Raw genomic sequence first — 22,951 nt, forward strand, 5'->3', positions numbered from 1 at the left:
TGAGTTGTCATTTGATTAACGGGATCACCTCATTAGGAGAATGACGTGATTGACTTGACCCATTCCGTTAGCTTAGCACTCGATCGTTTAGTATGTTGCTATTGCTTTCTTCATGACTTATACATGTTCCTATGACTATGAGATTATGCAACTCCCGTTTACCGGAGGAACACTTTGTGTGCTACCAAACGTCACAACGTAACTGGGTGATTATAAAGGTGCTCTACAGGTGTCTCCAAAGGTAGTTGTTGGGTTGGCGTATTTCGAGATTAGGATTTGTCACTCCGAGTGTCGGAGAGGTATCTCTGGGCCCACTCAGTAATACACATCACTATAAGCCTTGCAAGCATTGTGACTAATGAGTTAGTTGCGGGATGATGTATTACGGAACGAGTAAAGAGACTTGCCGGTAACGAGATTGAACTAGGTATCGAGATACAACGATCGAATCTCGGGCAAGTAACATACCGATGACAAAGGGAACAACGTATGTTGTTATGCGGTCTGACCGATAAAGAACTTCGTAGAATATGTGGGAACCAATATGAGCATCCAGGTTCCGCTATTGGTTATTGACCGGAGAGGTGTCTCGGTCATGTCTACATAGTTCTCGAACCCGTAGGGTCCGCACGCTTAACGTTACGATGACAGTTTTATTATGAGTTTATGTATGTTGATGTACCGAAGGAGTTCGGAGTCCCGGATGAGATCGGGGACATGACGAGGAGTCTCGAAATGGCTGAGACGTAAAGATCGATATATTGGATGACTATATTCGGACTTCGGAAAGGTTCCGAGTGATTCGGGTATTTTTCGGAGTACCGAAGAGTTACGAGAATTCGTATTGGGCCTTAATGGGCCATACGGGAAAGGAGAGAAAGGCCCCAAAGGGAGGCCGCACCCCTCCCCATGGACTAGTCCGAATTGGACTAGGGAGGGGGGCGCCCCCTTCCTTCTTTCTCCTTCTCCCTTCCCTTTTCCTACTCCAACAAGGAAAGGAGGAGTCCTACTCCCGGTGGGAGTAGGACTCCCCCCTTGGCGCGCCTCTCCCCTTGGCCGGCCGCCTCCCCCTTGCTCCTTTATATACGGGGGCAGGGGGGCACCCCATGGACACAACAATTGATCAACGATCTTTTAGCCGTGTGCGGTGCCCCCCTCCACCATATTACACCTCGATAATATCGTTGCGGAGCTTAGGCGAAGCCCTGCGTCGGTAGAACATCATCATCGTCACCACGCCGTCGTGCTGACGAAACTCTCCCTCAACATTCGGCTAGATCGGAGTTCGAGGGACGTCATCGAGCTGAACGTGTGCTGAACTCGGAGGTGTCGTGCGTTCGGTACTTGATCGGTCAGATCGTGAAGACGTACGACTACATCAACCGCGTTGTGTTAACGCTTCCGCTTTCGGTCTACGAGGGTACGTGGACAACACTCTCCCCTCTCGTTGCTATGCATCACCATGATCTTGCGTGTGCGTAGGAATTTTTTTGAAATTACTACGTTCCCCAACAGAGGCCGGAGCCGCATTGCCATTCGTGACCAGCTAAAACATGGATCCCATAGCAATCGAGTCAAAGAGATGGAGTGCATGTGCCTGTCGACGTGCATGTGTGTGCACGCCTATGAAGGGGAGAGAGACAAAGAGAAAGTTTCTTTGGTCTTAAGCATCTCTCAAAAAAAGAGAAAAAAAAGCATCTCTTCCACGAGGCTAGCTATGAAGGTGACGCAGCAACCTTCGACTCCCAGCTTCTCGTTTTGCTACGATCATGTTCCCAGCTTCGTCCGGACTGCTCACTGTTGTAGAGTGCGCTCGATGGGCGGTCCCTATGTAGTACAGAGTTACATTTTGTTTGCAGGAAATGTGGGATAATAAAACCCTTAAAAATACGTACGAGACACCTGCGGAGCTATGTGTATTTCTGCAGACAAGCCTCCCCCTCCCCCTGCGCTCGCATAAACGTCCGCAGACGCGCCCGGTCAATGTTGGGGTGTGTTCGTATTTGTGCATATATGCAACCATGCTCCTCATTTTCTGCCTTGTATGTCAAGTCAATTGTATGTGACTGGTAGAGATGAAGAGAGAGAAAAGAAAAGAAAGAATAATGAAAGAGAAAAGGTGGTTCGGATAGGCCGCGCCCTACGTGGTTTACTGACCGGACATGTCCGCGAGCCTTCAATATGAGGGTTTGTGGACAGTCCGATGGTATAGTGATGATATGACAGTCCAGTTGGATTTCTTTGTTCCTTCTCTCTCATGTCTAGCCACACTGACCGGGCGCGTCCGTGGATGTTTGATGAGGATTTGAGGAGGTCGGCTATAGATACTTTAGTGATTGATAGCGATGACCCTCGATGACATGACAATAACATATCAGTCTTGTTAAATCTGCGTCGACTGAGATTTAACAAAGTCTCAGTCGATGTTATATCCGTGAGATTTTACATTGAGATTCTTGCAAAAAATTCTTTTCAGGTTTTTCTTTCTCTCTCTTGAATGTTACTCCCTCCATGCGTTTTCGACACTAGTGTAGTGTCAAAAACGCTCTTACATTATGGGATGGAGAGAGTATGTCACTTGACTGAGGCTTGGTTAAATCTCAGCCGATTGAGACCTAGCCACACCCATAAGAGCATCTCCAATAGTGGCTGTAAAAACGTGCGCGCGCAGGGGAAAGTGGGTTTTAGTGCGCGCGGGGCGGTTTCGCGCGCTCCAGCGGGTGCACAAAATTGAGGCGCGCGGGCGCGAAAAAGCGGCCGGACGCGCGCTAGTTTTGGCGCGCGTTATAAAAGCCAGCGCCCGCCACGAGCCCTCCCACAGTTGTCCGCCTCGCCACGCGCCCTCTCCGCACTCTCTTGCTGCTCTTTCTCGCCTCCGCCTCCATAGCCGCCACACCACCATGCTATCGCGCCGCCGGGGAACTTCGGGCTACCACGGCGTCCGTGCGCGCCCCTCCGGCGCCTTCTCCATCGAGTTCCGGTTTGGCGAGATGCACCTCGGCCTCGACACTTTCGACACCGACCACGAGGCTGCCCGCGCGTACGACGCGGCGGTGTGGTGCCTCCGGCGGCCTCGTAGGGACATGAACTTCCCCGAGGTGGCGATGCGGGAGCAGGCATAGGAGCTCGCGCCTCCCCCGCGGCTTATCACCGACGAGGATCTTCGCCATAGCCGGAGGCGAGATGGACGAGGAAGCCATGACGCAGTGGCGCCAACGCTTCCGGCAGGACATCAACAACGAGCGCGAGTTCTACGCGCAAAGGAGGGCAGAGAGGAAGGAGAGGAGGGCGGAGCGAGCCGCCTATCGCGAGGACAGACGTACGCGGAAGGCAGCCGCTCAATTCAACATCGAGCTAGAAGCAGCGTCGACCTGGGACTCTGACGATGATCGGTATCTTGACGCCTTCATCGAGACGTCGTAGGAGGACATCACCGAGGCTGAGTCGGAGTCGGAGGAGGTGGAGGAGGACGATGAGTAGTAGTCGTAGTCGGAGTAGATGAACTATCTATGTTGAACTAGTTATGTATCTTTTTTTACGTATCGTTTTTTATTATGTATCATTTTATTTTAATTTACCTATGCTTTCGTTTTTGAATACGTATATGTATCGCGCGTTGTATTTTTAGCGCTTCTGCTGGAGCAGCGCGCGTAATTTTTTGCAGCGTCAGCTGGAGCCAGCGCTCTGCTCTGCGGCGCGCGAAAAGTTGTTATTTCCGGCGCTGTAAACGTATTTAGCGCGGCGCGCTTGCAGGCCCGTTGGAGGTGCTCTAACATATAGCCCAACCAGCCGTTGTTGTTATTTTAAGTCATGCTAGCTAGTCCTTATCAAGTGGAACTCGACGGTGACTGGCCGGTAAATCTTGCCAGTAACATCCGGATATATAACGGCACAATCCGGTCGGAGGAAACAACGCGTCGTATGCGTGCATGCATGCATGTGAGACTCCCGTCGCGTCAGCTATCCATCCAAAGTGAGGACGCACGAAGCACTTGATCCCCGTCGACGGCTCGAGATATGCATTCATATCCTAAAGGCAGAAACAAGGAATTTCCTGCTTTTAGCCCTTTCTCTTTTCTTGGTGCAACCAGACGGAAAACCTTAGCGCCGATGACATGGAAAAGCAGCGGCGGTGTGAGGATATCCGCGAGTTGGCGTCACCAGACACGGCGAAAGTAAGTAAGCTGGGATTGGCATGCAGAGCTAGCTAGCTGATTAATCAATGGCATATCATATGCCATGGCTTTGCTTTTGAATCGATCGGCGTCGATCAGATAAAGGAGGAATGAAAGGGATCATTCGGAGACATAAAGGGAGAGAGTCGATGTGTGGATGGCTCACCTGCTCTTGATTCGGCACGGCCGGTTTGACAAACTCATCTGTCTGGTTTTGCACGGCCGTTGCGGTAGGCTCTCCTACTCTAGGAGCTAGGGTTCGGCGGTTCGTAGTTGCACCCAACATGCACCACACACATGGTCCGTGTCCACGTAAAAATCAACTTGGGTTTCTCACCCAACATGGTCGTTTCGTTAGGCGGGACTGGATCGTGTACGTGCTCACACGGCTGGATTACTAGTGATACTACGCAGTGTGGATTCAGTTAACTTGAGCTGTGGTTAAAATTAAGCCATGCAGTTACATTCAGCACGGTGTGGCGAGTGCTTACGCTTTCCTCGCGTCAGCACTGCCGAGCTGAAGCAAACTCTTGGTCAAACTTACTGAAGTACAAGGCCTGTAAAAAAGAAACGTGCATCAAATAGCCGTGTCAGCCTTTCGTCGACACGCGCATGCAGCCACCCACACGTGCATGAAACAACATGCAAATCATACACGTTCCACGGACAAAATGACGGAGGACAACACATACACTGATACACACACAAGCAGGAAAATCTCTCTCTCTCTCTCCTTTCGCCCTTCGCAGTGCAGCGAAAAAAAAGCCAGCCACACAGAAGTCGGCAAGCTAGCACTTTCTCTCGCACGCAGCCGCGCCGTTGAGCCGCCACTCACAATCAGGTGTGTGTGTGTGTGTGTGTGTGTGTGTCTGCTTCTAGCGCACATGAGCGCGACTGTGATTACCTAGCTAGTGCGCATATAAAAAGGCCCTGAGGCCTCTCCCCGCTAGCCGCGGACTGCAGGCTCCAAGACACAGCAGGAGGATCCATCCATCCAGGGGTACGTCTAGTTAAGCCTTAAGCTCTTGTGTCGACACGATAGCAAGCTTTAGTTTCGTCCAGGAGAAGCACAAGCAAGCAAAGTCTAGCTTCTTGCGGCCACTTGAGGTACGTATGTATGGCCATCGTCGTCAGTTCTTTCTGCCACTGAACTTGCTCTTGTTAAATTCTCTAGCTAGCTAGTTCTCTTCGTGCTCTCCTTTTACCCCTTGGCCTGGATGGATGGGTAAATGAAGTTGTGCCTTTGCCCCTTTTGATTCGAACACATACATCCATCCTTGTGTTGGTTCTGGGGTTATATCTATGTGGAAGGAACGTACGTATAATCTTTGTGTTTGACTGATTCCTCTTCCTCCTCTTTTAGTTATTAGTTTGGTCTTCTCACAAGTTCAACCAGTACAAATTACCTCATCGGCGTGTATGCTCACTTGTTGCTACTTCCATTCAACCGCCCGCTTCCACATGCAGATATATAGAAAGATTACAATGCCCAGTTGCTGCTTTGTTTTGTACTAATATATGAAGAACCACCCAAGCATGCATATGTAATTAAGCAGCAGGGTACCCAAAGCTTAACGTGCGGTGACGTTTCTTCTTCCATGGAGCTATCATACCTCAGCTAGGAACAAGGATACAAAGAAGTTAGACCAGTGTTCATGAAAACTGGAGCACACCTTGTTAGTTAGGAGCAAAATCCATTCCAGTCGCTATAGCTAAACTAGGTACGCCAACTCATCAAGTATAGTCACTTGTTAGGATACTAGTGTTAGGTGTCTCCGTTTACCCTCCAAACTGAACTGTGGACTATGCAAGCAAATCGTGGCCCTGTCAGATGTTGACACTGCCTTGGTTGAGTCGGTTGTTGATCAGTTGCTGTCACAAGAGTAGTGACCATACTGACCAAAGTGTTGTGGGAGCATATCCTGGTCCATGTTCTCCTCAATTAACTATTTTCTTCCTCGTTCCCGGTGGCGTCTCCTATTATAGGACAATAGTACAGTGTTGTTGGTGACCGGCCATCTGGATTCTGGAAGCACCATGCATGAGGCCCGCAGCATATGGTTATGCCCCATGTTTGCTGGAAAATGATAAGAACGGCACTATTCCAACCGATTCCAAATTTGCCGGCTTTCCTTCTAACTGGACTGGAATACTTATATCGACAAAATTGCAAAAAAAAAAAAATCATTGTTTGTATGCATGGGCCTGGGTATTAACTCTGACATGCATGTGCGGCCTTCAGGGTTCCAGGAGGTGTACGTGTTTGCATCGTCGCTTCGCTCGCCGGAGAAAAGAAAAGAATGTCGCGCGAGAGATGGCAGGGATGCGTTCTTGTTCTCGTCCTTCTTCTCTTCAGCGCGTCAGGTATGTATGTGACCCTGTGATTAAGCCTATGCTCTGGTTTCAGTATAGCGAGGAGTTGAGCACTTCAGCTAGGTCAAGTGATACGTGTTACCCTACGCTTTCCCTGTTTCCATCTCCTTTTTTTTCCCAAGTTTTTTCAACTGTAGGGGTTTTGTAGCAACCCAACAGAATCCGTGACAGTACTGCCGGGTTCCACGTACGCTCGCTTTGCTTTCTGTCCCCGGCCAAAGGTTCGTTACTTAGCTCAGACATACATTCTTGTAAGAAGAGCATCGCAGGCAGAAAGAAAGTGTGCAGCAGTACAAAGGGGCTTTTAAGCTACGATGCTTGTGCGTTCCCTTTCCCGAATCTTATCTTGAGTTGAATTATCATATACAAGTATCGGTTGTGGCCGACCTCGATCGGGTCTAAGAAACTGAATGATGCGCCTACCTAACTGGTAGTCCCTCTGTAATTTAGTGATCCAAATGCTCTTATATTTCTTTACTGACGGAATAGTATATCTTACATTCTTCATCAGTGTTTCTCTTCGACACATGTGAAGGCCGCCTTATTATCGCTCGTTCCATACCTTCTTCAGTTATCCAAATAGCATTTGCCACTCACTAAGCGCACTCAACAGACTGAACCCTGAAGCTAGCCATGCGTGGCTGTAATGCTGCAGCTAGCTAGAAAGAAGAAGCTCCGATCCAATGATGATGACGTGGTCAAACAAGAAAATTCTTTGCTACACACTGACAACTGAACTCATCTTTACCTTCGTGCATGATGGACAGGCACTTCTCTGGGGGACAACACGATCGTCCCTTCAAATTCTCCGTCAGACTTCGCGAGAATCATCGTGCAGTCTAAGCAGACCAAGCGAGCGCAGGTGTGCGGCGGAGCCGACCACCGGCTGCTGCGGTCCCTCGCCAACACCGGCGCAGAGGTCATGGTCACCATCCCCAACTCACATCTGCAGCACCTCGCCGAGTTCCGGGACGAGGCCCGGCTCTGGGTGGCCGCCAATGTGGCGCCGTTCCTCCCGGCGACCATGATCACGCACGTCCTAGCGGGAGACGAAATCCTGTCGTCCGTCTCCCCCGGAGACGCCGCCTACTCGCTGGTCCCCGCTATGCGGAACCTCCACGCCGCCCTTGTCGCTGCCGGACTTGACGGCCACGTCAGGGTGTCCACCGTGCTCTCCTCGGTGCCGCTCGCCCCGTCGTGGTCCCCCGGCATCGCAGGGCACGTCCTGCGGTTCCTGTTGGAGACCGGCTCACCGTTGTTCCTCAAGGCTCGCACGTCGGATGTCAGAGTCGACGACGTGTACGCCGCGATGCGGGCGCTGGGCTTCTCAGGCATCCCACTGATCGCGGCAGAGTCGGCGGAGCTCGCTCTCAGTGGCGCGCTGGTGTACCACAGCTACTTGTATGGCCGTCATCCCATGACCGCCGGTGGAGGTGGGAGGCGGTCGCTGGCGACGGGGACGTTCTGCGTGGCCTTGCAGAACGCGGACCCGACAGCGCTGCAGGCGGGCCTGAGCTGGGCGTGCGGGCAGGGGCAGGCCGACTGCTCGGCGGTGCAGCCCGGAGGGGCGTGCTACAAGCAGAACAACGTGGCGGCGCTGGCCTCCTACGCCTACAATGACTACTACCAGAAGAGCGCCAGCACCGGCGCCACCTGCTCCTTCAACGGCACCGCCACCACCACCGCCACTGATCCCAGTAAGCACCAACAAGAGCCATTTCGATGCACAAGCTTCTTGTCCTGTACCACCATGGATCGCCTCTGATTCTTTCATGTTAATTGCTCGTTGCAGGCTCAGGATCGTGCGTCTTCGCAGGAAGGTGAGCACTGGGCACCATTTCTCTTCTCGCGATACCTCAAATAGTCAGCGCATTGTACCAAATCTGACACGGTAGCAATTTCTTGCTTGCAGCACCATGGCAGGAGACTCCACCTCCAACTCGAGCGTGCCGAGCGCCAGCCCTCCGACGAGCCTGGGCGCCCCTCCGTCAGACGATCTCACTCCTCCGGTCAGCTCCAGCCCTCCGACGAGCCTGGGCGCCCCTCCGTCAGACGATCTCACTCCTCCGGTCAGCTCAAGCCCTCCGTCCGACTTCGGCCCCCCGGCAACCGACACGGCACCTCCGACGAGCTTTGACGCTCCCGCAGGTGGCTTCGGACCACCGTCTGGCTTCAGTCCCCCGTCTGTGTTCGGCAGCCCGCCATCGACGTTCGGCCCGCCCGGGAGCTTAACCGGGAGCGGGAGCTTCGGGCCGAGCAGCACCCTCGAGCCTTACGGCGTCGGGTGTCGCCACGTGGCCTCCTTGGCTGCCTCCACTCTTCTGTCCGCCATTGTTCTCGCGGTCCTTTGCGCGTCACCAGATCTGATGTAAATTCTCTGAGTATACAGAGCTAACGCTGTCGTTAGCATTACTATTGCATCTTATGTTCTTGGTCTTGTAGATGTCAGATTCAATGTTTAGGAATCGTATGTATATATATGATTTGCAGAGTATTTGGCATTGCACTTGAGAATAATCTGGGTACGTACCTGGGTAGTTAGCCTGACATGTTTTGGATTGGGAATAGTTTCAGTTCACTTGTGAAAGAAAAGTAGAAGGAGCTTCGGCGCGATGACTTTAGACATGCAACTTCTGAACCGACCAACCATTTCTCTTCCCGGATGAAGTCAACTTTCAGAGTTCAAACCGTGTCTCCAGCGTGCTCTGGATGGTCGGCAGCAACCGCATTGTTGAAACAAAAGTGTTATAAGGAGCTGAAAAGCAACAACCTAGTGATTAATAAACTTACTAGTTTACATCAGGATGATAGCTCCGAGCAAGTTTCCGATAGGCTGGAACAGGACATATTCTTAGAACCAACACAGAAAGAAAAAAATTACAGGCGTGTCCAGAGTATTGCTTACCAACCTCATATTTCCATTAATACGAAATACTAAACAAGTGAAAGAATCAGCTAATGAGTTGATGAAAGTGACATTAAAAGCATTCATTTGAGTCCAAACAAAATGGCCCTAGAGGTCATGGCATACTTTGCACCAAAGACTAATGATCCAATTACATGCTAATGGTGCAGGATATTAATTTACCATTTACCAATGATACATACCTTAATGCAGTACTGATTTTATTTTACATGTAGATTGTATGACTAAAAGAGAATCAAAATTGGAAGTTGGAAATCAACTATGAAAAGTCTGCATATCCGATAATCACAAGAATTTATATGGGGAACAGCAGGATAAAAAAAAAGGGGCAACCCGGTGCATGTAGCTCCCGCTTGCGCAGGGTCCGGGGATGGGTCCGACCACTTTGGGTCTATTGTACGCATCCTTTCCCTACATTTTTGCAAGAGGCTGTTTCCAAGACTTGAACCCGTGACCTCATGGTCACAAGGCAGCAGGATAACTAAGAAAAATGGTTTAAACTGGAGTGAAACAAAACTTGATCTGGTTCTATGCCAAACAAATACTCCCTGGTGTACTGTCAAAAACGCCATTATATTATGGGACGGAGGGAGAAGTTCCTTTTTTATGTGAGCAAGTGCTAGATTTTTATTCAACGGATGGAGGTTGTTGGACTACAGGCAGGAAAAAAAAAACTACTAGACATTAACCGGCGAACCTCCTTCCAAGCAGAAACTTCTTCCTAGATGTAGACAATCAGGGAGAAGAGTGCTCCCCTTGCCTGAAGACTCGTCTATTTCTTTCTAGCCATATCAACAAAAAAATCAGAAGCTTTGAGGTTTTCTGTCGTTCAGGAACTTGTGTTCAGGAAATCTGGCCCTAAAAAAACAACCTTCATGATGACACCTGGGTTTTCAAAGATAAACGGGAGAGACTGCCCAGTCCAGGCTCCGGCTGCGAACTACTGCTAACAGAGCTGATTCTGTGTGGCACAGAGCGCAGGAGATGGACGTGGTAAACATATACTCACTACATTAGTTTCCAACTGAATAGAAATTGACAAGATAGCCATAGGACTGTTGCACTTGTCAGTCTTCTCCCCAATATCTTCACTCTTTCTGGCATTTGCCAATTCTTGTAAATAACTCCCTTATTAATGTATAGCCACAAAATGTGTTATTTTAGCGGAAACTATCGTTGTGTCTTCTGCTAGCTTCTATACATATTTGTTCACATGGTGTTCATGTAGTGTAGAGAAACTGTATACAAATCCTGTGGAAATGCCAAAGGGTATTTAGAAGAGCACAATGTCACTTGTGATTCAATAACAGAGCAATATGTAAAAAAACAACATTATCTTCGTAAGCAATATCAGTATTCAGAGAATCTTAACTATATACCTTTTATAGGTTTTTTATAACCTTGTATGAAGTATTTTTATCGCCAATAAACTCTCATCTGCACACTACATCCACCCTGCATCAAATGCACATCTATTATTAATAATGAACTTAATCTCAATGTTTCATCTATCTTTGGTCCTGTCCTGCTGATCAATAACATTAACAGAACTTCAAGGTAAGAACTAACCTGAATTGCGTAGGAAAACCTGATAGGTAGCCTTGGCTAGCAATACAACATAGTGGACTTAGTAGATAAAACATCACAATCGTACTTACAAAACAACAACCATGTTAATCAAGTATCCAGATATCCAGTCAAGTGAAGCTTAAATTATCCAGATGTTTCTCCATCATAAGCTCTGCAGGATCATTCAGCGCACTGGTGACAGCTTTCTCCCATGCAGTTGACTCCAAAGCGTTCACCTTTGCCAGACGGCACAACACTGACTCTAGCAACACTGCACCCCCTTCCCTCTCAGTTCCCTGAATGAACTTGGTCACACCATCCTTGCTTGGCGCAAAACCCTTAAAAACCATCTCATCCAAAACCTGATCTGCTTCATGAAACGCCCCAGCAACGCACATCCCATCAAAGAGCATTCTGTACGTCACCACATCCGGAGGGCATCCCCTTCTAGGCATATCCTCAACCAAGTCATTTGCATCCCGCCACCGCCCCAACTTGCACAACCCAGCAACCAACGTGTTATAACTCACTGCATCTGCCTTGCACCCGCTGTTCTGCATGTCATCAAGCACCGCGAATGCAGCATCTACATCACCCTCATCCTCACAGAAACCCGCGATCATTGCATTGTGCACCACTGTATCAGCCTGAATATCCCTTCCCTTCATCTCTTCCAGCAAGCCAACCACTTCCCCTTTCCGGCCACCCCTAAACAACGCCCTAACCAAGGTCGCGTAAATGGCGGAATCCAGCCCAAGATCTGCGCTCGCCACCATCTCCTCTTTGAGCCTGACCGCCTTGTCCACATCCCCCCTCTGACAGAGCCCCTTCATCAAACTGGCATACACATGAGCATTTGGCCTCACATTGTACTGCTTAGCCATGGCGTCCTTGACGCCGAACGCCTCCTCGAGCCGACCACAATCGCAAAACGCGGCAACCAGGGTGCCAAACGTGACGACAGTCGGGGCGATCTGCCGCTGCAGCATTTCGTCGAACAGGAGGCGGACGTGGTCGACCGAGCCACCAGACGCTCGCATGAGGATGTTGTAGGTGCACGCGTCCGGAGGGATGGCGGCGTCCCGGCAGACGGAGAGGATCTCGGCGAGGGGCGTGCTGCAGACGGCGAGGGCGTGAAGCAGCGCGTTGAGGGCGCGGGTGGTGCGGGGGCCGGGGAAGGCGGGGTGGGCGAAGGCGCGGCGGGCGGCGGCGGGGAGGCGGGCGCGGCCGTAGGCGGAAATGACGCAGCGGAGCAGGGGCTCGCGAGGCTGGAGGGGGGAGGCGCGGAGGCTGGAGAGGAGGGACTCCATGGCCGGGAACCGGCGCGCGGCGGCGAGCTTGGAGATGATGAGGTCGTAGCAGCGAAGGGAGTAGCGGAACGGGGTGGAGACAGGGGTGGTCGGCGGGCTGAGGAAGAGGCGGAGTGCGGCGCAGGGGTCGCGCTCGCGGCGGAGCGCGGCGGCGAGGTGGTACGACGAGAACTTGGTCCCGGCCATGGCGGCGTTCGGCATCGCGTCTCCCGAACTGGTAAGGAATTTTCAAGGGGCTATTGGCCTGGTCAGAAACACAAGTTTTTCAACACGAAGGCCGGATATTCAATTTGGCTCCTGCGTGTGGGAAATGAATTTTACAAAATTTGAAAAAAAAAAATAGATATGCTCATTGTCACACCCAGATGGTACATGCGAATTTGCAGGTGGAAAATTTAAGCATTTTGACATGTAAAAAAAACAAATCAAATGCCAAATGTTACCTCGAAAATTTAAGCACATTTACCACACTAATATGAACATCTAAAAAAATTCTAAAGTTTAACTTTTTTACTATTTATTTTGATTTTACTGTTCATCAGGGAGCATATGACAAAATTCCGTGTCCGACGGCGCGCACCTATGTTATTCCGTCTTTTCATCGTGTATTTAAAAATGTTTATGATTTATTAAACAAATATTCATCACATATTATAAAATGCTCCTATATTTCAAAAATATATGCAGTGAGTGTTAAAAATGGTCATCACAAATTAAAAATATGTTCACTGTTTATTTTCAACAAAAAATCCATCATATAAATTCAACTTTTATGGTGTATTAAAAAATTATTACTCCCTCCGTCCCATAATGTAAGACGTTTTCTGACATATACTTACTATTGATATCAGGCCCATAAAAGTGAACGGGAGAAAAGAGTAATAAGCATCAAAATAAGATCACATATTTAAAACATGTTTGTATAATTTAAAATTCACACATTTTAAAATTATTATCATAAAATAATCCACCTGGTTTTGGAGCACCTCAGTCTGGTCAGATGGGCAATGGTGCTTCGGGTAGTCATCAGTATTCCGGAGCTAGTAATAATCCACCTAATCAGCAAGGGCAGGGGCATGCTCATTCTGGCTTCAATTCAAATCAACCCGGTGCTAGCATTGGGCCTGCAAGTGCCGGGAACGACGGATCACAGCTGACATGCTACAAATGCGAGAATCCCGGTCATGCCGGTAAGGACTGTCAGACAGTGTTATTTTGCGCAAACTGCGCCAAGTATTCGCATCCCTCGCGCGAATGCTCCTTCCTGTCACGACCTAAACCCGTTGCCAGCTTGGTTGGTAGTGCCGCTGACGGTTTGCAGATGTTCTCGGCAAGGACCGGAAAGAAGCTGGAGCCGGATGAAAACAGGGACGCCATAGCTATTGTTACTGTGAAGAACGCAAACCTAACTGTATCACAGTGGGGGGAATGGGAGTGGATGGCTAGACCTTACATCAGAGATAGCTTTCTGGTCAAATTCCCTTCCGTGGAAAAAATCGATGAAATGAAGGGTTTCGATTCCTTTCGTCTGATTGCAACGTCAGCTGACATCAAAGTGGTAGACAGATGGACTAACTCTTCAGCTGCAGCTTTCAAACTGTATGTCTGCTGGGTTAGAATAACAGGGGTTCCCGAGACACTGGAGCACTACCGGGGTTTTTGTGAAGCCGGTTCTCTCATTGGTTCTGTTTTAGAATTGGATATGGAGCTCTATGGGCAATCTGGAGTTCTCAGGGCTAAGATTGGAGTCATGGATCCTAGGAAAATACCCTCTAGTGCTCCTCTGAACGAAAGTGGTTTTATCTTCAACATACACTTTGAGCTGGAAGACATAGTGGAGGAGGGTGGTATCCTGGTTAGCCATCCTAGTGGTCCTGAATCATCTCATAACATTACAGAGAAAAGACCGAGAGAGCAAAGTAACAGAGAGGATGCGGGGTGTAGCAAGTCTTCCAAGCATGTTACTGGGGCTGGCAAGTCGGATAAAGGGAACACTACAGTTTCAGCAGAGGATGTGATTCCCAGTCAATATGAACTTGATAAGAACCTGGTTGCTGAAAATGAGGTGAGGCAAAAATTACTTGACAAAAAGCGGGATGCTGAAAGATCTCTCTCTGGTGTGGAGCAAGTTAATGCTGAGTTTGCTAATAGCGCTGCTATGTTGGAGGATTTCACAGAAGTGTCTGACAGCCAAAAGGGAGAAGAGTTTGATTGCACTCAAGACGCAGATGATTTTGCTAGGAGGCTTGGGAGTAGCACTCAAAAAGTTAAAGAAATCAATGCCAATGTTGAGAGTGAGATGATTGCGGAGGAAAATGAGAATCTGCTATTGGCGCAAGATAAGGAAAATAGGAGCCCTTCTCTCGTTAGCTCCACTCAGGCCACGACCGCTCCCGGGAGAGAAGTGAGTCAGAAGCATGTTCCCTTCTCTGACAAAGCTGGCATATGTTTCCAATACCCCTTGCAAGACCTTTGTGATGCCGATGCAGTCAAAAAACAGAAAATGAGGGAGGCTGAAGCGAGAGTTCAGAGAGCAAAAGACAAGGCGGCGCTTGATGAAGCTGCTAGGAGAAGGAGTGATAAGCATAAGAATAAAGATGAGGGGCAGACTATGGACAAGGCTACTGAGATGGTAAAGAAGAAGAATCTGGAAATGGCACCAGGTACTAATACTCCTACTGTTTTAAATACAATGCCTGGTTTCATTTCACATATCACACAATGTATTGGTGTTAGATGTAATGCAACAAATGTTACATAATTGCTCTATTCTTATGGCGGGCAACAGATGTTAGATGTAATGCAACAAATAGACAGACTTTGCTAAACTGTTTAAACCTATTTATAAACATGTTATTTTACAATAATACGTCATCCTCAAAATTGCAAGGAAACATCATTGTTGGCTACTGATGCAAGCAAAAGTATATTTCACGAAGTAGTTGTTAATTGGTGCGAGCTGTTAGCAATTGTCTCTCCCCCTCATCCTCCTCCAAAAAAGCCACTAATATAACACTGTTAGGGAAACCTCTCAATGCATTGTTGAGTTTACCTACTACTGTTGCATTCTTTGCACTATCCTATACCTATGTAAAGCAGCGCACCCAGTGCAGTTGTGTGGTCCTGCTGTTTTTCTTTCTCCAACCGAACTAATGGCCATACATTCTCGATTTATTTCTTTTATCCAATGCTTGTGTGTGCAGGACATATTGTTTCGGATACACTCCCTAATGCCAATGTGTGAAGCTGCTCGTGCTGCTTGCCTATCTCAGACCTTATTACATTCCTGGAGATATCATTCCAGTCTCATCTTTAGTAAGGATACAATTGGCTTGAAAGAAAGTGCGAGTGGAGAGAAGATCAACCACAAGATTGACTGCATTCTCAGGAAACACAAAGGCAGCTTGAAAACATTTAGGCTTGACTACATCAAAATGAATGCCCCCGTTGAATTTAGTTATTTTGACAGTTGGCTTAGTATTGCTCTTAAGCCTGGGTTTGAAGAACTCACCTTCGTGTTGTTTGAAAAAAATTCTGAAACAAAGGGAAAATTCAACTTCCCATGCGCGCTTTTATCTGACGGGGTTGGAAACTCACTTCGGTACCTTACCCTTCGTGCTTGTGTCCTCCATCCCACAATTGAATTGGGACCCTTGAGAAGCCTGACAAGCCTGTGCCTGTGTCGTGTGAGCATTACATGGAATGAGTTAGAGCGCCTTCTTTCCAACTCTCTCGCTTTGGAGCTATTAGATGTTAATAGTTGCGCTGAGATTAAATGTCTGTAGTTATCTTCTGCCCTGCAGCGGCTCAGCAGGCTTAGTATCTTACCATGCGAGAGATTGGGAGTGATAGAAAGCAAAGCTCCAAATCTCTCTAGTTTTTACCTTGTAGGAGGCAGGTTAGACTTCTCACTTGTTGAAACATTGCAAATGAAGGAGCTACACTTAGTACAAAGCAATCTTATCTATGATGCCCGTGCCAAGCTGCCACCCATTCTGCCAAATATTGAAACTCTTGCCATAGAATCACAACATGAGGTATATATTCTCTACAAGATAATGTGTTGTAGGCTAGAGATATACATATTATATTCGTCATATTTGTGGTGTATAGTGTCTCTGATACATGAAATTTTGTGTGTGCATGCAGGTGGTTGATGCACCAATGCTGCGTACCAAATTCCTCTACCTTAAGCACCTGACCATTGTTTTTAGATTAGGACCAAACGGTGCCCGGGCATATGACTATTTTTCTCTGGTTTCTTTCCTGAATGCTTCCCCTTCCCTGGAGACTTTGACATTAGATGTAAGGCAGTGGTGCCGTTCTTTTATTTCGTCCTGCGAAGGCATTGGATCAGTCTGGGTCTAGTTAACTGAATCATATTATCCTTATTTGTTGTCAGGTGAGTCAGCGACGTATGGTGCATGAATCGATTTTTGTGGATTCTCAGCTGAGGCACATGCCTGAACACCGCCATGGCTGTCTCAAGAGTGTGAAGATCTGTGGTTTCAGCTCTGCGAAGTGCTTGATTGAACTGGCATGTTATATCCTCAAGAACGTGGTGTCACTCAAGTGCCTTACACTGGACACCCTTTATGGGCAGAGGTGTGATGATGAAGGCGATTATGATTGGTGTATTCCCATGCCGGATAGCGTTCTCGTGGAAACCCCTAGGGCGCTCTCGGCTATCAGAACGTACATTGAGAATAAAGTTCCATCTGGAGTTAAGTTGACTGTCATGGAGCTTTGCAGCCAGTGCCCTGCTAGAGGACTACGGCGGGTATTATCACAGTCGAGCAATATGGTGCGGTTTCCACTTTGTTTGTTTGTTGAACTATTTATGGCTGTGGCTCAGTGTAGTGTACCAAATTTTTAATCTACTCTTGGACGAACCATGCTTTTTTCCCCTGAAGTATCAGACATGTTCAATGTTCAGTTTTTGTAGTGTGGCATGTTGATCCGTGTTTTTCGTCCAATGTTGAAATATTCAGTTGCAAGGTCACGAGGATTATAAAAGAAAGTGTACTTTTAAGTTTTCACCCCAACATGTATCACAGTGGAGCAATAAGAGCATCTCCAGCCGTCGTCCCCAGGTCGCCCCTAGGCGCCGATATCGGCCCATTTTTGGCGCAAATGTGGCCGCTTTTCGGCCCACTTTCAGCGAAAAATGGTTCGATATCGGCGCGAATCGGCCCATATTCAGCATGGTTCGGCGTGAATTCTGAACATAAGTAATTTTTCTATCACATAGTTCATCACAGAAAACCAATAAAAATCAAATAGTTCAATAGATAGTTCAACAACAAATAGTTCAACAAATAAAAACTCATATTTAATCACACGTCGAGCTAGGCGTCACCCTTGATCCTCCATAGGTGCTCCACCAGATCCTCCTGCAGTTGTTGATGCACCTGTGGGTCTCGGATCTCCTGACGCATACTGAGGTAGGCAGTCCAGGTTGCCGGTAGCTGGTGATCAACTTGAGTAAGAGGACCCTGCCTGTAGTATGGTTCAGTGTCAAACACTGGCTCTTCCCGCTCGCTCTCAATGATCATATTGTGCAAGATGACATAGCAAGTCGTGATCTCCCACATTTGATCTTTCGACCATGTCTGAGCAGGGTACCGGACAACAACAAATCGAGATTGGAGCACACCAAATGCCCGCTCGACATCCTTCCTGCAAGCCTCCTTAACCTTGGCAAAGTGGGACTTTTTGCCTCCTGGCACAACGTTTGAGATAGTCTTCACAAATGTAGACCATCTCGGATAGATGCCATCAACTAGGTAGTACCCCTTGTTGTAGTGCTGCCCATTGACCTCAGAATTCACTGTAGGAGAATGACCTTCAACAAGCTTGGCAAAGACAGGGGAGCACTGTAGCACGTTGATGTCATTGTGAGTTCCTGGCATACCAAAGAAGGAGTGCCAAATCCAGAGGTCCTGTGTGGCCACCGCCTCAAGTACCACACTGCAACCGCCTTTGGCGCCTTCGAACATCCCCTGTCAAGCAAATGGGCAGTTCTTCCATTTCCAATGCATGTAGTCGATGCTTCCAAGCATCCTAGGAAATCCTGCTAGGATCCGAGCAGTGTCTTCCGCATTGGGTGTTTGTCGGGCACTCCGTATGCAAGCATCCTCATCGCTGTCGTGCACTTGAGGTGAATCCAAATTTGCCGGTGCAATCCTTCTTGCATTTGAAGTAGATGTCGAACTCCCGGATGGAATTCACAATCCTGCGGAAAAGCTTCCGGCTCATCAGATAACGACGCCGAAATACTTTGTCGCCATGCAGTGGAGCGTCGGCAAAATAGTCGGAGTAGAGCACGGAGTAGCCTTCCAGACGATGCCGGTTCTTTGCTTTCATCCGCCCCGGCGCCGAGCAACCTCGCCGCGACTTTTCATTGCTCGCGAGCAGGGCGGCAAGGACCATGAGATGTTCCTCTTCCTGGACGTCGCGGCATCGGCTTCCTCCTCCAGCAGCGCGGCGAGCGCCTCCTCATCATCCGAGTCCATTGCCGAGCAGGCAAATCGCTGAACACCTTGCGGGCGTGGTGGGCGCACACCCGCCGGTACACTGCCCTGAGCGGCCGGAACGCCGGACGGTGGTGGAGAGGCTGCCGCGGTGAAACCTCCTATCTTTTCCGGCGGGGAATGGCCTATCTAGCGGTGGTGGGTGGTGGGTGGTGGGCGGTGGGCGGCGCCGGGATCGACAGGGTGGCGGCCGAGCGCGCGGGGGGTGGGAGGCGAATCTGGATGATTGGCTTGACTTTTCGCCTGACAGTGTGGCCCAGGCGTGCTTTTCCCTTGCGCCGGAGCCCCCGAGCGTCCCCCAGTGCGCCGGGTTCGGCCTGCGATCACCGGGCCCAAAAACGGGCCGAGCTGGCGGATTTCGGCGGTTTGGGGGCGCGACTGGGGCATTTTTTCGGCGCCGGCGCGTAAAAAGTCACCTGGGGGCTGTCGGGGCGCGGCTGGAGATGCTCTAACCCCCTGAAGTCTAATTCTGATTTATTTACATGTACAAAACAGAAGGTAGGGGAGGTCTGGTTGCATTGCTTTAAGCCAAGCCAAATATTTGATGGCCCTCTAGTGGAAGTAGTGGAATTGGGCAGAGGAACGGGAAGAACAGTGGAGAGGGGATGAGATTCAGAAGGTTACTCCATCGGTTGCAAAATAATTGAAGCTCTAGGTTCGTCGTAAATCAAATTTGCTTAAGTTTGACTAACTCTACAGAAAATACAACACTAAATACACAAGTTACGAAAATAGATTTCATGAAGTATCTCATGAGACCAGTTTGGTGTTCTAGGTGTTAATATATTTTCCTAGACTTGATCAAACTTGAATAAGTTTGACTTAGAACAAATCTAGAACTTCAATTATTCTGAAACAGAGATAGTAAGCGTGAGTTCACATAATTTATCAGTTAATCGATAGTTTACGGGGACCATGCACGGCCTCTTTTAAACCCACTCTCACACACTTACAAGTGGGACCTCTGGCCCATAGACCCCTCACAAGTCACAAAGTACCAGTGAGAAGCAACTTCACCCTACCAGCTGGGAAGTGGATCCTCTCTGACATTTAGTGGGCAAGTTAGGCAGGTATAGTGGGCTAGTGGCCTTCATGTCACTAATAGAAAACAGTGCTTTCGTTCGGGCCTGGCTAGCACATTAGTCCCGGTTCGGCCACGAACCGGGACCCATGGGGGCATTCGACCCGGTTTGTGAGCCCGGGGCAGGGGGGGCGGCCGGGGCCTCGTGGGCATTGGTCCCGGTTCGTGCGGACCCATTTGTCCCGGTTCTAGGCAGGAACCGGGACCAATGGGCATCGCTCCTGGCCCACAACCATTGGTCCCGGTTCTTGGCTCGAACCGGGACAGAAAGGGGAGCTTTAGTCCTGGTTCCAGCCACGAACCGGGACAAATGAGTTGCCTATATATACCCCATCGCCGCAGCAGAGCACTCCACAGTGCTCTGTTTTTTGCTGGCCGGCGAGGGGGAGGGCATTGGGTGCTCTAGCTCACCTCCTATGCACATAAGGTGTTCGATGAAATGCCCGAGCCACACTAGTTAAGCTTTCTCCTCTCGAAGCTCGACCTCCGAGCTTCATTTTTCCTGATATTTGTTTAGGTTTATATTAGCGGTCCGTCACGCCCCGTCCCCGTCTTCACCGCCGTCGATCGCCCGCGCCGATCTCGTCGCCGGCACCACCGTGGTGAGCCTCTTGTTCTTATCTTCTCTCCGAAAGAAAAAAAAATTCTTACTTTACATAGATACTTGTCTAATTTTCTTACTTTTGACACACATAATTATATATAATGCACGCAGATGAACCGACAATGGATGTACGGTGCAGACACACCTCTGAGTACATTAAGGGCGTGCATGATTTTCTCGAAGTGGCTGAGGCAAACAAGCAGAATGGTTTTATGTGTTGTCCATGCCCTAAATGTGGGAATACGAAGTCTTACTCTGACCGAAAAATCCTTCACACCCACCTGCTTTACAAGGGTTTCATGCCACACTATAATGTTTGGACGAGGCACGGAGAAATAGGGGTTATGATGGAAGACGGCGAAGAAGAAGAGGACGATGACAACTATGTGCCCCCTGAATACGGTGATGCTGCAACGGGGGGAGCTGCTGAAGATCAAGAGGAACCAGACGATGTGCCCGATGATGCTGCAACGGGGGAAGCTACTGAAGATCAAGAGGAACCAGACGATGTGCCCGATGATGATGATCTCCGCCGGGTCATTGTCGATGCAAGGGTGCAATGCGAAAGTCAAAAGGAGAAGCTGAAGTTCGATCGCATGTTAGAGGATCATAAAAAAGGGTTGTACCCCAATTGCGAAGATGGCAACACGAAGCTCAGTACCGTATTGGAATTGCTGCAGTGGAAGGCAGAGAATGCTGTGCCTGACAAAGGATTTGAGAAGCTACTGAAAATATTAAAGAAGAAGCTTCCAAAGGATAACGAATTGCCCGATAGTACGTACGCAACAAAGAAGGTCGTATGTCCTCTAGGATTGGAGGTGCAGAAGATACATGCATGCCCTAATGACTGCATCCTCTACCGCGGTGCGTACAAGGATTTGAACACATGCCCGGTATGCGGTGCATTGCGGTATAAGATCAGACGAGATGACCCTGGTGATGTTGACGGCGAGCCCCGCAAGAAGAGGGTTCCTGCGAAGGTGATGTGGTATGCTCCTATAATACCACGGTTGAAACGACTGTTCAGAAACAAAGAGCATGCCAAGTTGATGCGATGGCACAGTGAGGACCGTAAGAAAGACGGGAAGTTGAGAGCACCCGCTGACGGGTCGCAGTGGAGAAAAATCGAGAGAAAGTACTGGGCTGAGTTTGCAGGTGACCCAAGGAACGTATGGTTTGCTTTAAGCGCGGATGGCATTAATCCTTTCGGGGAGCAGAGCAGCAATCACAGCACCTGGCCTGTGACTCTATGTATGTATAACCTTCCTCCTTGGATGTGCATGAAGCGGAAGTTAATTATGATGCCAGTTCTCATCCAAGGCCCTAAGCAACCCGGCAACGACATTGATGTGTACCTAAGGCCATTAGTTGAAGAAATTTTACAGCTGTGGAATGGAAACGGTCTACGTGCGTGGGATGAGCACAGACATGAGGAATTTAACCTGCATGCGTTGATGTTTGTAACCATCAACGATTGGCCCGCTCTCAGTAACCTTTCAGGATAGACAAACAAGGGATACCACGCATGCACACACTGTTTAGGTGACACCGAAAGTATATACCTGGACAAATGCAGGAAGAATGTGTACCTGGGCCATCGTCGATTTCTTCCGACCAACCATCAATGTCGAAAGAAAGGCAAGCATTTCAAAGGCGAGGCAGATCACCGGAAGAAGCCCGCCATGCGTACCGGTGATCAAGTACTTGTTGGAAATATGCCCTAGAGGCAATAATAAATGGTTATTATTATATTTCTTTGTTCATGGTAATTGTCTATTATTCATGCTATAATTGTATTGCCCGGAAATCGTAATACATGTGTGAATACATAGACCACAACGTGTCCCTAGTAAGCCTCTAGTTGACTAGCTCGTTGATCAACATATAGTCATGGTTTCCTGACTATGGACATTGGATGTCATTGATAACGGGATCACATCATTAGGAGAATGATGTGATGGACAGGACCCAATCCTAAGCATAGCATAAAAGATCGTGTAGTTTCGTTTACTAGAGCTTTTTCAATGTCAAGTATCTTTTCCTTAGACCATGAGATCGTGCAACTCCCGGATACCGTAGGAGTGCTTTGGGTGTGCCAAACGTCACAACGTAACTGGGTGACTATAAAGGTGCACTACGGGTATCTCCGAAAGTGTCTGTTGGGTTGGCACGGATCGAGACTGGGATTTGTCACTCCGTGTGACGGAGAGGTATCTCTGGGCCCACTCGGTAATGCATCATCATAATGAGCTCAATGTGACTAAGGCGTTAGTCACGGGATCATGCATTGCGGTACGAGTAAAGAGACTTGCCGGTAACGAGATTGAACAAGGTATTGGGATACCGACGATCGAATCTCGGGCAAGTAACATACCGATTG

The 22,951-nt window shown here is 48.8% G+C and overlaps 2 protein-coding genes and 1 pseudogene across 5 annotated transcripts; 2 read left to right on the forward strand and 1 right to left on the reverse strand.

The window, feature by feature from the left end:
• The first annotated feature begins 5,113 nt into the window (after positions 1-5,113).
• Positions 5,114-9,095, forward strand: LOC123143233 (glucan endo-1,3-beta-glucosidase 12). The gene is made up of 5 exons (XM_044562079.1): positions 5,114-5,282; positions 6,418-6,539; positions 7,316-8,245; positions 8,341-8,368; positions 8,461-9,095. The coding sequence occupies exons 2-5, from the start codon at positions 6,476-6,478 to the stop codon at positions 8,918-8,920; spliced, it is 1,482 nt and encodes a 493-aa protein (XP_044418014.1). The 5' UTR covers positions 5,114-5,282; positions 6,418-6,475; the 3' UTR covers positions 8,921-9,095.
• LOC123143234 (putative pentatricopeptide repeat-containing protein At1g53330) lies at positions 8,639-12,592 on the reverse strand. Of its 4 annotated transcripts, none has more exons than XM_044562080.1 (5): positions 11,044-12,592; positions 10,854-10,929; positions 10,484-10,725; positions 9,079-9,303; positions 8,639-8,925 (listed from the first exon to the last, which is right to left on the reverse strand). In XM_044562080.1, the coding sequence occupies exon 1, from the start codon at positions 12,552-12,554 to the stop codon at positions 11,172-11,174; it is 1,383 nt and encodes a 460-aa protein (XP_044418015.1). In that variant the 5' UTR covers positions 12,555-12,592; the 3' UTR covers positions 8,639-8,925; positions 9,079-9,303; positions 10,484-10,725; positions 10,854-10,929; positions 11,044-11,171. The 4 variants fall into 4 exon arrangements, with proteins under 4 accessions (XP_044418015.1, XP_044418016.1, XP_044418017.1 ...); XM_044562081.1 differs by having other exon boundaries at positions 9,079-9,253; positions 9,339-10,725; XM_044562083.1 differs by having other exon boundaries at positions 8,730-8,939; positions 9,079-9,253; positions 9,339-10,725.
• A 1,082-nt stretch (positions 12,593-13,674) lies between these two features.
• Positions 13,675-17,229, forward strand: LOC123142365 (uncharacterized; annotated as a pseudogene).
• Positions 17,230-22,951: the final 5,722 nt, after the last annotated feature.

The sequence above is a fragment of the Triticum aestivum genome, chromosome 6D (genome assembly GCF_018294505.1).
Source record: "Triticum aestivum cultivar Chinese Spring chromosome 6D, IWGSC CS RefSeq v2.1, whole genome shotgun sequence".
In the NCBI taxonomy this organism is placed as follows: Eukaryota; Viridiplantae; Streptophyta; class Magnoliopsida; order Poales; family Poaceae; genus Triticum; species Triticum aestivum.

What these genes read in the sequence shown, in the direction of transcription:
- LOC123143233 (XM_044562079.1), top strand. Translation starts at nt 6,476, where the DNA reads ATGTCGCGCGAGAGATGGCAGGGATGCGTTCTTGTTCTCGTCCTTCTT. An exon ending in TCTTCTCTTCAGCGCGTCAG is followed by an intron (nt 6,540 to 7,315) that starts GTATGTATGTGA and finishes CATGATGGACAG; the next exon opens with GCACTTCTCTGGGGGACAAC. An exon ending in CACCACCGCCACTGATCCCA is followed by an intron (nt 8,246 to 8,340) that starts GTAAGCACCAAC and finishes TGCTCGTTGCAG; the next exon opens with GCTCAGGATCGTGCGTCTTC.
- LOC123143234 (XM_044562082.1), bottom strand. Translation starts at nt 12,554, where the DNA reads ATGCCGAACGCCGCCATGGCCGGGACCAAGTTCTCGTCGTACCACCTC.